Source organism: Microcaecilia unicolor, chromosome 1, assembly GCF_901765095.1.
Source record: "Microcaecilia unicolor chromosome 1, aMicUni1.1, whole genome shotgun sequence".
NCBI lineage: Eukaryota > Metazoa > Chordata > Amphibia > Gymnophiona > Siphonopidae > Microcaecilia > Microcaecilia unicolor.
The window spans coordinates 534,362,555-534,376,149 of NC_044031.1; the positions used below are offsets into that span (position 1 = coordinate 534,362,555).

A 13,595-nucleotide genomic window follows, 5' to 3' on the forward strand; every position below is an offset into this window, starting at 1 on the left:
TATTCCAAGCATAGGGTGAGGCGAGGCAGAATGGGCGGAGCCTGGAGTTGGCGGTGGTGGAGAAGGGTACTGAGAGGAGGGATTTGTCCTGTGAGCGGAGGTTTCGGGCGGGAACGTAAGGGGAGATGAGGGTAGAGAGGTAATGAGGGGCTGCAGACTGAGTGCATTTGTAGGTAAGAAGGAGAAGCTTGAACTGTTCGCCTATACTTTATAGCTGCTCTGAATTTTACTCAGATATTAGATGTTGGGAACACTGCTCCCCCTGTATGAGCACCAGAAAAAAGGGACAGTAGGGGTACTTTTGAACGCAGCAGGGAAGAACCCCTTCACTGTCTTCCAGCTGCCTCCCCCACTGTATGCACTCCAGGGAATTATGTACCAAAAAAAATCAAAATAATGCATGGCAAAATAACAACATATTGAACAGAATAGTATTTACAGTATTCTGGAAATATATGCAGGTACTTTAACACTTGGCTGTCAGTCAGCCCTAGCTTCCCAGTTTATCATCTTCCAGTTGGCCATGTAAACAGTAATGTTCAACAATACTGTAACAGCAATTCTGAGGTTAATTGCAACCATAAAACAATTTATGTATCAATGTTTTTGGTATGTTGCCAAATGCCACCAGGCTTCAGCTGTGCTAGCATTTAGTTTGCTTGAGTTATCAAACATTAGGTATTATCTGTATTAGCTGTACCTAATAGTTAGAGCAGCAGGCTGAGAACCAAAGAAGCCAGGTTTCAAATCCCACTGATAATCCTTGTTCAAGATCTCAAGGATTATCAGTGGGATTTGAACCCTCCATTGCCTCAGATGCAAAACTTAAATTATAAGCCCTCCAGGGACAGGAAAATACCTACTGTACCTGAATGTAACTTGCCTTGAGCTGCTACTGAGAAAGGTGTGGTATAAATCAAAATCCAAAGTGCAATACCAGGCATAAAGTGAAAAAATACATCGCTCAGGACCCACAGATCAATTCCAACATACCATAATATCAGTAACTTCCATGAGTCACACAACAGGGACCTACCTAGGAAGAGACAGCACTAAAGTTGGTGCTAGATCATCAGTACAATGATTGGGAAAACAAAACAAGCCAGATTAGTATAGATCAGGGTATCCTGTCCTGATCTGAGGAAGGAGGTTTTGGTCTCTGAAAGTTAGTCAACGAGGTATTAAAATCAGTCCAGTAAAAAGATAGCACCTTATTTCTATTTTTATTCATTAAAGTTTATTAACACAGCTACCACACTACTTTATCTTAAATGGAAAATAAAATTCTTTTTTTCTACCTTTGCTTTTTTTCAGTTGTGTTGGTCCCAGTCTCTGGTTTCTACTTTCCTCATCTTCCCTTAATTCTCTTGCCACGATTTCCTGTCCATTTGTCATTTTTCTGTCCTCCTTTTCCTTTCAGCTTTCTTCAATTTATTTTCTGCCTCTGTCTAGATTTAATTCTGTCTCACTATTCAGTCATTAATTTTCCTCTTTTTATTGTATCTACCTACAGCTTGCCAACTCTTTTCCTTGCCCCAGCTCTCCTATTTCACTTCCTCTTGTTCCACAAGGATCTCAGTAACTCTACCCTCTCTCATCCAGCATGTGCCCTCTTTCTCACCCCCAATCTAGCATGTGCCCTCTTTCTCTCCCCACAGCCATCCAGTGTTTGCCCTCTCTCTTTCCTCCCGACTGCCAACCAACGTCTACCTCCTCTCTCTCTCCTCCCCACTGCCATCCAGCATCTGCCCCTCTCTCTCTCCTCCCCACTGCCATCCAGCATCCATCCCTCTTCTCCCCACTGCCATCCAGCATTTGTCCCCTCTCTCTCAGCTTAGAGGGTGCTGCAGTCTGTCTTGGAGATAATAAGGGCTGGGCGTCATTTGCACACTACATACAGTAGCATGGAGAGAATTTGAGAGGGCAAGTTCTGGACATGTTTTTAGGCACAGAAAAGCTATTGAAGATCTCTTGAGTTATTGGCCCACTTCCTGCTTCCTTTTTGCTGTTGACCTCGCGTGGGATTTTGGCGTTTGTCCACTTCGGTGGACTTCTTCACCTCTTGTGGGGTCACAAATTCAGAAATAATTTTTAAAAACATAAATAAAGCGTAGGGGTCCTTTTACTAAAGGATTGCCGTGCAGCAATCCAGAACTACCACCAGCCCACCTCAGCCACCAATGGTAGTTCTGCCCCCAGTACATGGTATTTCCAGCGCTGACAAAAGTGTTCAAAAATTATCAACCCATCAATAATTGGGCAGCGCCACGTGCTGCCCAGTTTTGGCATCCGTCCGATACGCACGTCTGAAAAATATTTTTTATTTTTGGGCGTGTATAACGGATTCACGCCAAGTGGCATTTGACACGCATAGGTCATTGCCACCCTGAATCTTTACCGCTAGGTCAAGGGCTGGCGGTAAGGTCTCAGACCCCAAATGGACGCACGGCAATTTTGATTTTGTCGCACATCCATTTTCGGCAAAAAAAAAAAAGTTTTTTTTTTTTTTTACAGGCGTGCTAAAAAATGGATTGGCGCTCGCCCAAAACCTGCGCCTACACTACCGCAAGCCATTTTTCAGCGCGCCTTTGTATAGATTGTAGAAACGCTCTCGCCCTACCCATGGCCACGCCCCCTTTCAACTATGCGACTTAGAATTTAGGTTCACCATGTTACAGAATACACTTAGCGAGTTGTGCGTGTAAATCTCGGTGCCAATTAGTGTTGATAATTGCTTGTTAATATCCAGTTAACAGCACTGATTAGCTATTTATATGCATTGTTATGGAATACTCTTTGATTTCCATGCGGAAATCTCGGCGTGATATATAGAATCCGGGGCTAAGCCCAGATTTCACCATACCCTAGTAAAAGGACTCAGCGTTGACACAATCATTTTAACATGCATTAAGATGCTTAAAATTGATTTGCTCATATTCAAAATTGTAATATCTGTACAAAATCCAGAAACAGGGGAAAAGTTTAAAATAACATAAAAATAAAAAGAACCAAAAAATGTTTTGCCTTTGCGCAACTCTATAGGAGTTTGATTGACAAGAAACAGGAATATTTTACAGTATCATAGCACTTCTCAGATTTGCAGACTGCTTCATTTCTGAGCAAATTACAGAGATCCATTTCCACAGTATTAACCTTCTCTGTATCAGACGCAATAGCACAATAATTGGATACTTATTTTCAAGAGTCATACCAAAGAAATGATCAAACACTTGGCAGATAGGGTCCTCATTATCTGTAGTGTTGCAGCTCACAGTCAAGTACACTTTTCTGTCTCAATTGTAGCAGCTAAAATAGCTCTAGAGGGCATCCTCTATTATTAAAAAAAAAAATGAAAACAAAAACACAGTATTTCAGGAACCTCTGTACCTGCAATACAAATAGGTTTTGCTCCAGATGCAAGAGTTTCTAGTGACACTAGAAAAGGCTACAGAGAAGGTGACCAAAATGATTAATGGATTAAAATGACTCCCATGTGAGGAGCGACTAAAGAGGTTAAGGCTCTTCAGCTTGGAGAAGAAATAGGTGAGGAGAGATATATGATAGATAGCTATAGAATTTCCACGTGGAAATCTCGGCGTGACATATAGACTCTTGTGGTGTGCGCTTAACTTTGTTTATCAAGGCAATATTAATGTACTGTAGCTTATTCCTGTGCCAAAACTCACTAAGTTCATGAAATTTTCTTGACTTTGTGTTGAATAATCTATGCAGAAGCCGATACCTATTTTTTTCTCAGAACTACTGCTGATAGACTGAGTACATTTTGGAAAGTACTCTTCAATTGCATCTTACCTGCAACGTAGGCACCTCTGGTCAAATTGTATGTTTCGCTGAATCCCTTAGGGCTTGTTTTACAAAGCCGTGCTAGCGATTCCCATTCGGCAAATGAGAGGAACCACATAGGAATTGGGTTCCTCTCGTTTGCCACACCGGGAATCTGTAGCACGGCTTTGTAAAAGAAGCCCCAATTGAACTGAAGCTGACACAACCTCTTTATGATATACAATTAAACAAAACATCTTTCTACTGAATTTATTGCTGATTGAAATAATAAAAAAGTGAATATGACAGGTATAACATTTTGGATGTCCTTCCAGTCACTATTTTATAAGACCTCCTTTGGCCGAAATTTACAGCTTCCAAAATCATTTCTTATAGCCAGATAGTGCAGTAAAGTTTTTTCAATTGCTTTGAATTAATGGATGACATGAATGAGTGGTTGGTGCAAAGCCACTGCATCAACTATTGGGAGCATGCCAGGGACCTTCCCACACCGTTGAGGCAGATACAATGGTGCTCATTTTCAATGCAGATGGACGTCTTAAAATGCCTTAAAAAAAAAAAAAAAGTCCACCTGCTAAACACGTCTAAATCCTGATTTTGGAAAGTCAGAATTTGGATGTTTCACAATGCAGTTCATCCAAATAGCAAAGTGGGGGAGGGTTTTGTGGGTGTGTTTTGGGGAGGACTAGGGAAGTTACAGAAGTAGAACGTCCAACAGGGATTTTCGAATGGAAATAAACGACCATATCTAAAAAGAAGGACGTTTTTATTTAGATCTGTTTCAGTCACGTCCAAGTTACAAAAAGCTTCTCTAATTGAGCAGCTGACCACTGGAGGGATTAAGGCATGAACTCTCAATCCCTCAGTGGGAAACTGGAAAGGAAAACCAGGCTTTTTATGTAAGCTGTAGGTATTATGGCCATTCTGAACAAAATAGTAAGTAGATCAGAGAAGTAGCCTAGTGGTTAGTGCCAGGGACTGAGAGCCAAGGGACCCAGGTCTTTATTTCTGAATCTTCTAGAAACTGAAAAATACCTAAATATGTAAGACACCTGCAAGCCTGAAGGCTGTTAAAGTGGTGTGCATTCTTGTTTTGGGATTTTTTTTTTTCTTATACTGTAAAAACAGCCTAACACAATCCAACAAGTTGTGTAGAATAAATCTAAGAAAATTAAAATGTGAAAAGATGGGGAAATGCCCTCAGAAACCAAGGCTTCCGCCAAGGTCTGATCAACAAGACACTATTATCTAGAAAAGATTTTGTGTCCGTGATCTGATTTCTTTCATGGGGCATATATTCCCTATTTTTCTCATTTGAACTGCCAATAATTAAATATTGTCCTCAGAATAACTGAGTCACAAACGATTCAAAAACATTACAAGCAACAGCATAGTCTTTTGAACTTAGCTCAATAAATGCTGGCTTGATTACCCCAAAGCATAACTGCTGATTTTCAGCGGGGCCCGATTTGTTTCACCCACAGCAGGGCTTCATCAGGAACCGCTTAACAGAATCATAATATCAGGGGTATTTGTAATTGAAGCAAATACTTTACTCAGATTATCCTGTATCAGTTATACACATGTACAATATCATAATCACAAAATTACAATTCAAACAATTCAAATGACTACAGAACCTGACCAACTCATAGAACACTCACTTCATAATAGCTTGACTCCTCAAGACAGGCAAGGAATACAAATCACGCCTGCTAAACGACGCTAAATATAAGTGTCTCAATATAATTAATCACAGCTGTGTGCGACTAGAAACCTTACTCACATCACTGCATAAACGGCTGTTCAGCATAAACACGTAACAATAACAAATGCACTTCTCCTGCCAAACAATAAAACAACAATCAAAACTCCAATCCACAGAACCTTTCTCAAAAAAGACTCATACAAAAATCAATCCACACAATGAATGGGCATCACTTCATCAGGCACGACCCGCTGGGCAACAAAAAATACACTGCAAAAACAATTGCTCAACCAAAACTTAGAAACAAAACACTTGGCTCAAAACCCAAAACCACCTAAATTCACTCTGCCCATCAGCTATGATATCACAATAATCCCAGTTGGAAACAATGAAGAACAAACTCCACTCAAACAAATGATGGTCTCAATGATCAGAGAAACAATGTTCTTAAAGATATCAATAAAAAGCGTTCCATTCAATTGAACTATTCACTGCTTATTTGAGATCTCCTCACCGATTTTCAGTAATAATCAAATCTGCGATCTGTGGAGACCATTCCAAAACTTTCACCTTTATTTCCTGTAAATATTTGTTGTGATATGTTTGGGATCATTCTCTTGTGAGGAACATCTAACCTCCTTTCAGCATCAGTTTCTTCCCTTAGTGTGGAACATTAGCTTTTAGGATATGTTGATTTTTAGTTGAACCCAGTTATCCACCCACACAATATTTCCTGTGCCATGGCTTTCACCCAACCCCAAAATATAATACTGTAGGTCCACCTTCTTACTTAATATTTGGCAAGATGTCTTTTTCTCCAAATCTCTCAACCCTTTCCCTCCAACTGTAACATAGTAATATGGAGCTGCATTTCAGACAGGATGCCAACTCAGATTATAGACGTCCAAGGAGGAACTGCCCAAATGGATTTCCATCTCACATGTATTTTAGAACAGGATACAGCTTGTTCTAAAATACATTGGAGATAAACATCCACATTAACATCCATTTACAAATTATGAACAGGAAAAACAGGGGACATGGATGTCTGTATGGCACCATAGGAATATCCATCTTACAAAAAATAAATTTGTACGCATATATGTATGAATTTCTTATTAAATGACATGTTTGCTGATGAATAGTGATTCTGGGTAGATGATTATAATTTTGGACAGTATAAAAAGCTTCTGGTCATTTGGAGCTTGCCTTTAGCCTCATATATGATTATCCCAGAATCCTACAGATATTTCTCAACATTGATAAAGCTTACAGAGCAGGAAAAATAGTGGAAACTATTAAAGAATAAAATTAAGGAACACACAGACAAACATGGTTTAATGGGACAGAGTCAGCATGGGTTCAGCCAAGGGAAGTCTTGCATCACTAATTTGCTTCATTTCTTTGAAGGCGTGTATAAATGTGGATAAAGGTGAGCCGGTTGATGTAGTATATCTAGATTTTCAGAAAGCTTTTGACAAAGTTCCTTATGAGAGACTCCTGAGAAAATTAAAAAAGCAATGGGATAGGAAGCAATGCCCTTCTGTGGATTAGGAATTGGTTATTGGACAGAAAACAGAGGGTAGGGTTAAATGGCCATTTTTCTTAATGGAGGAGAGTGAATAGTAAAGTGTGGCAGGGATCTGTATTGGGACCGGTGCTATTTAACATATTTATAAATGATCTCATAGTGAGAAATAAAGCAAGCTCATAAATGTGTATGTTTTTTTAGAGAATAAAAAAAAGTTACATTTTCTTATATCTGTAGCAATACAACATTGGTTGGTACAAGTAGACAACTGAATAATTTATGCTTTGTTTAAAAGCTATGTTGTCATGACTAATAGTTTAAAATCATTTATGGTTGGTTCCTATGTCTTGATAATTCTGTTTCTGTGCTACAGAGACACATTTGAATGAAAATGCCTGTTCTCAAAGTGCCAAGGTTTTGCCAACTGAGGGTAAATATCATCCGCCTGACCCAGAATCTTCAGATATATACAGTTCCGGAAGGTTTGATCGGTTGTCTTCTTCAGGACCGTGTTTGTCAGGTATATCTATAAATATATAAATCTACTTTGGCGGTATCTGCTGGCAGTAGATGGAATGTGGGTGCGTACATCTTGGCATTGAGACTTTGGGGCTCTCCAGCAGAAATTGGTCTTCTTGTAGGGTGAAGCCCTGGAGCTCTGCAGACACTCCACCACAGGACTACTCTCTTGCAAACAGACCACTGGGATTCTGGGGGCAGCACGTTATGGTAGGATATACATGTTTTTGTAAGTACACATTTACACCCCAGTGCAGAATTACTCCACTTGCTGGGACACCAGGCACAGCAGCAGACACCACAAAAAACATTTGCAATCGCTTCTTCCTCTTGACAGCACCTATGACCCATGTGCCATTGGATGGGGAAGTGGTGTGAGGGCAGGAGCCTCCGCTATGTGGTGTCTGCTACTATCACTTTTACACAATCAAAGTTTTCAGAAGCTGTTTACTTGTCTGAAAATTGCCCAGCCCTTACCTGCTTAAAAACGCACATGATTCTCTATAATGTGCATACAGTTGAGTGATTATGAGGGACATATAATTCTCTTGATGGACATAGAATATTATGTTTAGTGAAATAGGCTCTTGACATAGCATCCGCCAGTGCACCTGGCTTGAAGATAAGTACTTTCAACAGGGACAAATCAAACTCTGGTATACATATAAAGTATCACATACCATGTAAAATGAGTTTATCTTGTTGGGCAGACTGGATGGGGACCGTTCAGGTCTTTATGTGCCGTCATTTACTATGTTACTATGTTATATGAGTCAGCGAACCAGTTATTCACCAGCGCACTTGGCTTGAAGAATAAGTCCAGGGCTACCCATAGATATTCAGCAGCACTTAACAGGATTGTGTTGCTGAATACTCGGTTAGGATTAGATTCTATATATGGCGCCTGAAAAATCCACGTGGAATACATTTACGCCTAAGCATATTGTATGTGTGCACCTACATTTAGCACTTAGAACTACTTGCATCCATTTCCATTTACACCATGGGAAACGTGGCATAAATACCGGTGCGTAGATTTAGGCACAGAGAGTGATATTCTGTAACACTACACATACATTTTGGAATGCCCATGAAATGCCTATTTCCCCGCCCATAACCACTCCCCTTTTTGGTTCCGCGCATTAGAACTTAGGCACTGTGTGTTACAGAATACGCTTAGCGAATTTTTGCCAATTAGTGCACATTAGTGCTTGTTAAATGCTGTTAAAAATGCTGATTGACTTGTTAAGCCAATTAAGTTACGTGCATTGTTATAGAATACGCTTGGATTTCAGCATGGAACGCTAGGCGAAATATATAGAATCCCAGAGTTAGTGCCTAAGCCAAAAGTAGCTATTTTGTGAGTGGTCCAGTGGCGGAGTTGGCACTTAAGCAGTTAAGTGCCAATATTCAGCATTTAACCAGAATAATAGGACCATATAAAACAGAGTCCTGTCTATCTGGTTTAACTTACCTGGTTAAGTTCTGAATATAGCACTTACCAGGGGCGTAGCCAGACTTCGACGGGAGGGGGGTCCAGAGCCTGAGGTGAGGGGGCACATTTTAACCCCTCCCCGGTGCTGCCCCCCCCCCCCCCCCCCCCCCCCGCCACTTTTCCTGCCAGCTGAAGTCCTCTTCAGTGCCGGTCTCCGGCACGGCCGCGTTGCTGATCTGTACTGCAAGGATTCTGTTTCTGTGAGTCTGACGTCCATGGCCCCACGTACCTACACCCCTGGCAGTTACTCAGAGAAGTATTATCCGGTTATGTAAAGCTTAACTGGATATTCAGTGCCCACATCCCGTTTATGGCCCAACTTTGACTATCCAGGGATACTGCCGCCAGTGGCCAAAAAACTGCTAACTGCCACCGGCTGAATATTGAACCCTTTTTTACCCTAACAGTTTACTTTTTTAAATATTCAGTATTCCATTTCTCACTTTAAATGTACAGGCAAGGCATTCCAGAACTGTAGAGCCAGCCCTTGAAGGGTGCATTTCCTCATAGAGGCCAGTATGAAATGTTTAGCAGCTAGGATTTCTAAGCACATCTCAAGGCTCATATAGTATTCAGCAATTAATTTTGGTCATCAAGATGAGATTCATTTACTGTAGCTTATCCCTGCATGAGTTTGGCACAGGAATAAGCTACAGTAAATGAATCTTGCTTTGATGAATGAAATTAATCACAAAGATCAAAACTGACAAAAAAAATGGACCGAGTGAGTTTTGGAAAAGTGCTCTTCAATTATATGGACTTTTGAATATTGGACTGAAAATAGCTGTTATTTATATATACCTCTTCCTCAGTTAGCTAATCTACATTTACACTGCTTTATAATTATTGAGGAAGAGGTATATATAAATAACAGCTAGATATTCAGTTAGCTTAGCAGGGTTTATAAAAGGTTTGGATAATTTCCAAGTCCATAAGCCATTTATTAAGATGGACTTGGGTAAATCCACTGCTTATTTCTAGAATAAGAAGCATAAAATCTGTTTTACTGTTCTGGGATCTTGCCAGGTACTTGTGACCTGGATTGGTCATTGTCGGAAAGAGAATGCTGGGCTTGATGTGAATATTGGGAAAAGACCAGAGGTCCATTGAGCCCAGCATCCTGTCCCCGACAGCGGCCAATTCAGGTCAAGGGCACCTGGCAAGCTACCCAAATGTACAAACATTTTATACAAGTTATTCCTGAAATTGTGGATTTTTCCCAAGTCCATTCAGTAGCGGTCTATGGACTTGTCCTTTAGGAAACCGTTCAACCCCTTTTTAAACTCTGCCAAGCTAACCTCCTTCACTACGTTCTCCGGCAACGAATTCCAGAGTGTACTATTCTGGGATCTTGCCAGGTACTTGTGACCTGGATTGGTCATTGTCGGAAAGAGGATGCTGGTCTTGATGAACCTTCAGTTTGTCCCAGTATGGTAATGCTTATGTTCTTGTTTCTATAAATCATAATTCCTTTAATGCAGATTCATTGCCTTAAGCACTGCTGATTTGGTTGTACACTTAGAATGTGCTCCATCTGCATTATTTCTTACAGGTTTCTCATTAGTGACCGTTCAGCAAGGAGTAGCTCACCACTGGATTCAAAGTAAAAGAGAGGAAATTGTCAACCAGATGACTGAAGCATGTCTTAACCAGTGCCTCGATGCCCTCCTGTCAAGAGATCTGATCATGAAAGAGGACTATGAACTAATCAGTACTAAACTTACAAGGGCTGCAAAAGTAAGACAACTTCTTGATACGTGTGACAACCAAGGAGAAGAATTTGCCAGAATCATAGTGCAGAAACTGAAAGACAATAAACAGTTGGGTCTTCAGCCCTACCCAGAAGTACGACCGTCATATCAGACTACAATTTTCAGTTCAATAGGTCATCTTAAAACTCTGTGAAAAATTGTATGATGATTATTTTACAGATACAGTGAAATTCTTTTCCATAAGGCAACGTCTGTCTGTACTGAATTACTCTGTACCCATTTTATATAAATCTGAAGATAAATTGTAGAGCATATTTTTAACAGGCCAGCTAAGTTGTGCAAGAGGTATGCACATAAGTAAAACCACAAAAAGTACCCACACATTTACACTTAGAGCCCTGTGTTTACTAAGGTGTGTTAATGTTTTTAGCACACCTACACTTAGCACGCGCTAACCATGTAGGCACCTTTAGGGATATTGTATGCACGTACATGGTTAACACACATTAAAAACGTTAATGCGCCTATAAAGCTGCTTAGTAAACAGGGCCCTTGGTGTTTAGCGCACACATCAAGATTCTGACCTATTTTATGGGCATACAGGGTCAGCAAATGTAATGAAACTTTGCAGCAATCATCCTCTGATCCAGGAGGAGAACAGAGGCTGTTTGTGGAAGAAAAAGCATTGGTCTGCAACCTGCAACAGACCACCTATCTGACCTCCTAGTGGAGGTGGTGAAGACAAAAACTGTAACTGAATTCAAGACAGCTTGGGACATGTACATAGGATCTCTGGGGGAGAGGAAGGGATAGTCGAAGGACAGACTTATCTGCTTCATTTTTCTATGTTTCTCTGACCATTGAGATTGTGGCATTTGATGATATTACAGAACTACTGAGCAGCGTATTGTGAACAAGCCATGGGTTCTGAAGCGTGATCGGTTAGACCATTTGCTTCAAAATCTGATTGAATGCAGTATCACATTTTCCATGTAATGCCAAGGACCTCTCCAAGTATTTGATAATGTTTGTGCATAAACACTAGTCCCTCCCAGACTGCCTCCGGAACGCCTCAACTGCATAAACTTGTGTACGTAAGTTTATGCATGTACAGTCTGGCAATATTATTTAGAACTAGCTTTTTTTTTTTAATGTATAAAACACTGCTGTATCTTTGGAAATGTTTTCTGAAACTACCCCTGTTGTGTATAAAAGTGAAAATGTATTTAAAAGTAAAATTAACACTGTGAAAAATAACATAAAAGCATGAAATTGTTATAATTATATTGCAGTGATGTCTGTCCAGAAAATGCAGAAAGCAGAAGTAACAGTAGACAAAAGATGTCAGCATCTTCTGTTATAAAAAGCTGTGCAGTCTTTCACATTTCTAGACAGAAATCAGCAGATTTCCTCCCATATGAGGAAAGGCTAAAGAGGTTCATGTCTCTTCCGCTTGGAAAAGAGACGGCTGAGGGGGGGATATGATTGAGGTCTATAAAATCCTGAGTGGTGTAGAATGAGTAGAAGTGAATAGATTTTTCACTCTTTCAAAAAGTACAAACACCAGGGGACACAAATTACATTGAAATACTCTCAAAAACAAATAGGAGGAAATATTTGTTTCGCTCAAAAGAATACTTAAGCTCTGGAACTCGCTGCCAGAGGATGTGATAACATTGGTTAGCGTATCTGGATTTAAAAAAGGTTTGGACAAGTACCTGGAGAAAAGGTCCATAGTCTGCTATTGAGACAGACATGGGGAAGCCACTACTTATCCTGGGATTGGTAGCATGGAATGTTGCTACTATTTGGGTTTCTGTCAGGTACTTGTGACCTGGATTGGCCACTGTTGGAAGCAGGCTACTGGGCTAGACTGGCCATTGGTCTAACCCAGTATGGCTGTTCTTATTTACACCAGTTGCAGTGACAGTGGGTAAGATACTGGGGGAGGAGGAGCAGAATCTGGTGTAGCTGTACAAGGCCCTCATAGTGAATGGAGCCCCACTGCAATCAAGTTGAAACTATTTTGTTTACATAGTTACTGTCATGGAGTCAAGCGTCACCCCACTTAAATAATGGCATACCCTAGCCTACTAATTCTACATTGTCCCAATTTACCTCCATTTTCCTTTCCCCTCCATGGCCCAGCGCTAGCTAGCAGGAAAAACATGGATAGCCTGGAATTTCTAATCCACTCCTGATGTCAAGACTCTTCCTTGCACAGTTCCAACAATCAGCTGTTTCATTTGTGGTGGTGTGCTACAACTATAGAGCACAACGCAATTCAAAATAGTGATCTGAGAATCAGAACAGAGTCCCTCAATAAAGATGAGTGGACTAGAAGCACTGGGCTTCCAGTTCTGACCAGCCAGCAGGGGCAGACTGTGGTCTGGGCCCCCCACCCGGCCGTTGCACAACACCCCCCTACTGTTACGCTGCTCCCCCCCCCCCCCTTACTGCCACAGCCAATGCCCCCACTGCTCGGTCCTACCTAAAGGGCCCTTGTCCTATATTGGTCTTTGTGGGGGGAGGGGAATATGTTCTTTCCTGCCCGCTGCACTGCCGCTACTCCCCCGCCTGCCGCTGCCGCCATGTTTTCAAAATGTCGGCCGAGACTTCCCACGGTAATCTCACGGGTCTCGACAGTCTCGCAAGACTTCCGCCGGGAGTCTCAGCCGCCATTTTTAAAGTACAGCGGTGCCGGGCAGGGGGGATAGTGGCAGCACAATGTGCAGGAAAGAACATATTCCCCGCAGCGGCCACTAGATCACCAGCGGCGTGCCTTTAAAGGTAGGACCGGAGAGGGCTGTAGAGTGTGGCGGTCAT

The 13,595-nt window shown here is 41.2% G+C and overlaps 1 protein-coding gene across 1 annotated transcript in view; it reads left to right on the top strand.

The window, feature by feature from the left end:
- RIPK2 (receptor interacting serine/threonine kinase 2) overlaps window positions 1-11,232 on the top strand; it is a 99,656-nt gene extending 88,424 nt beyond the window's left edge. Inside the window, exons 10-11 of the mRNA XM_030216299.1 lie at window positions 7,417-7,563; window positions 10,610-11,232. Of these exons, the coding sequence (XP_030072159.1) occupies window positions 7,417-7,563; window positions 10,610-10,962 (500 nt within the window). The 3' untranslated portion in view covers window positions 10,963-11,232. The remainder of the gene's footprint in view (window positions 1-7,416; window positions 7,564-10,609) is intronic.
- Window positions 11,233-13,595: the final 2,363 nt, after the last annotated feature.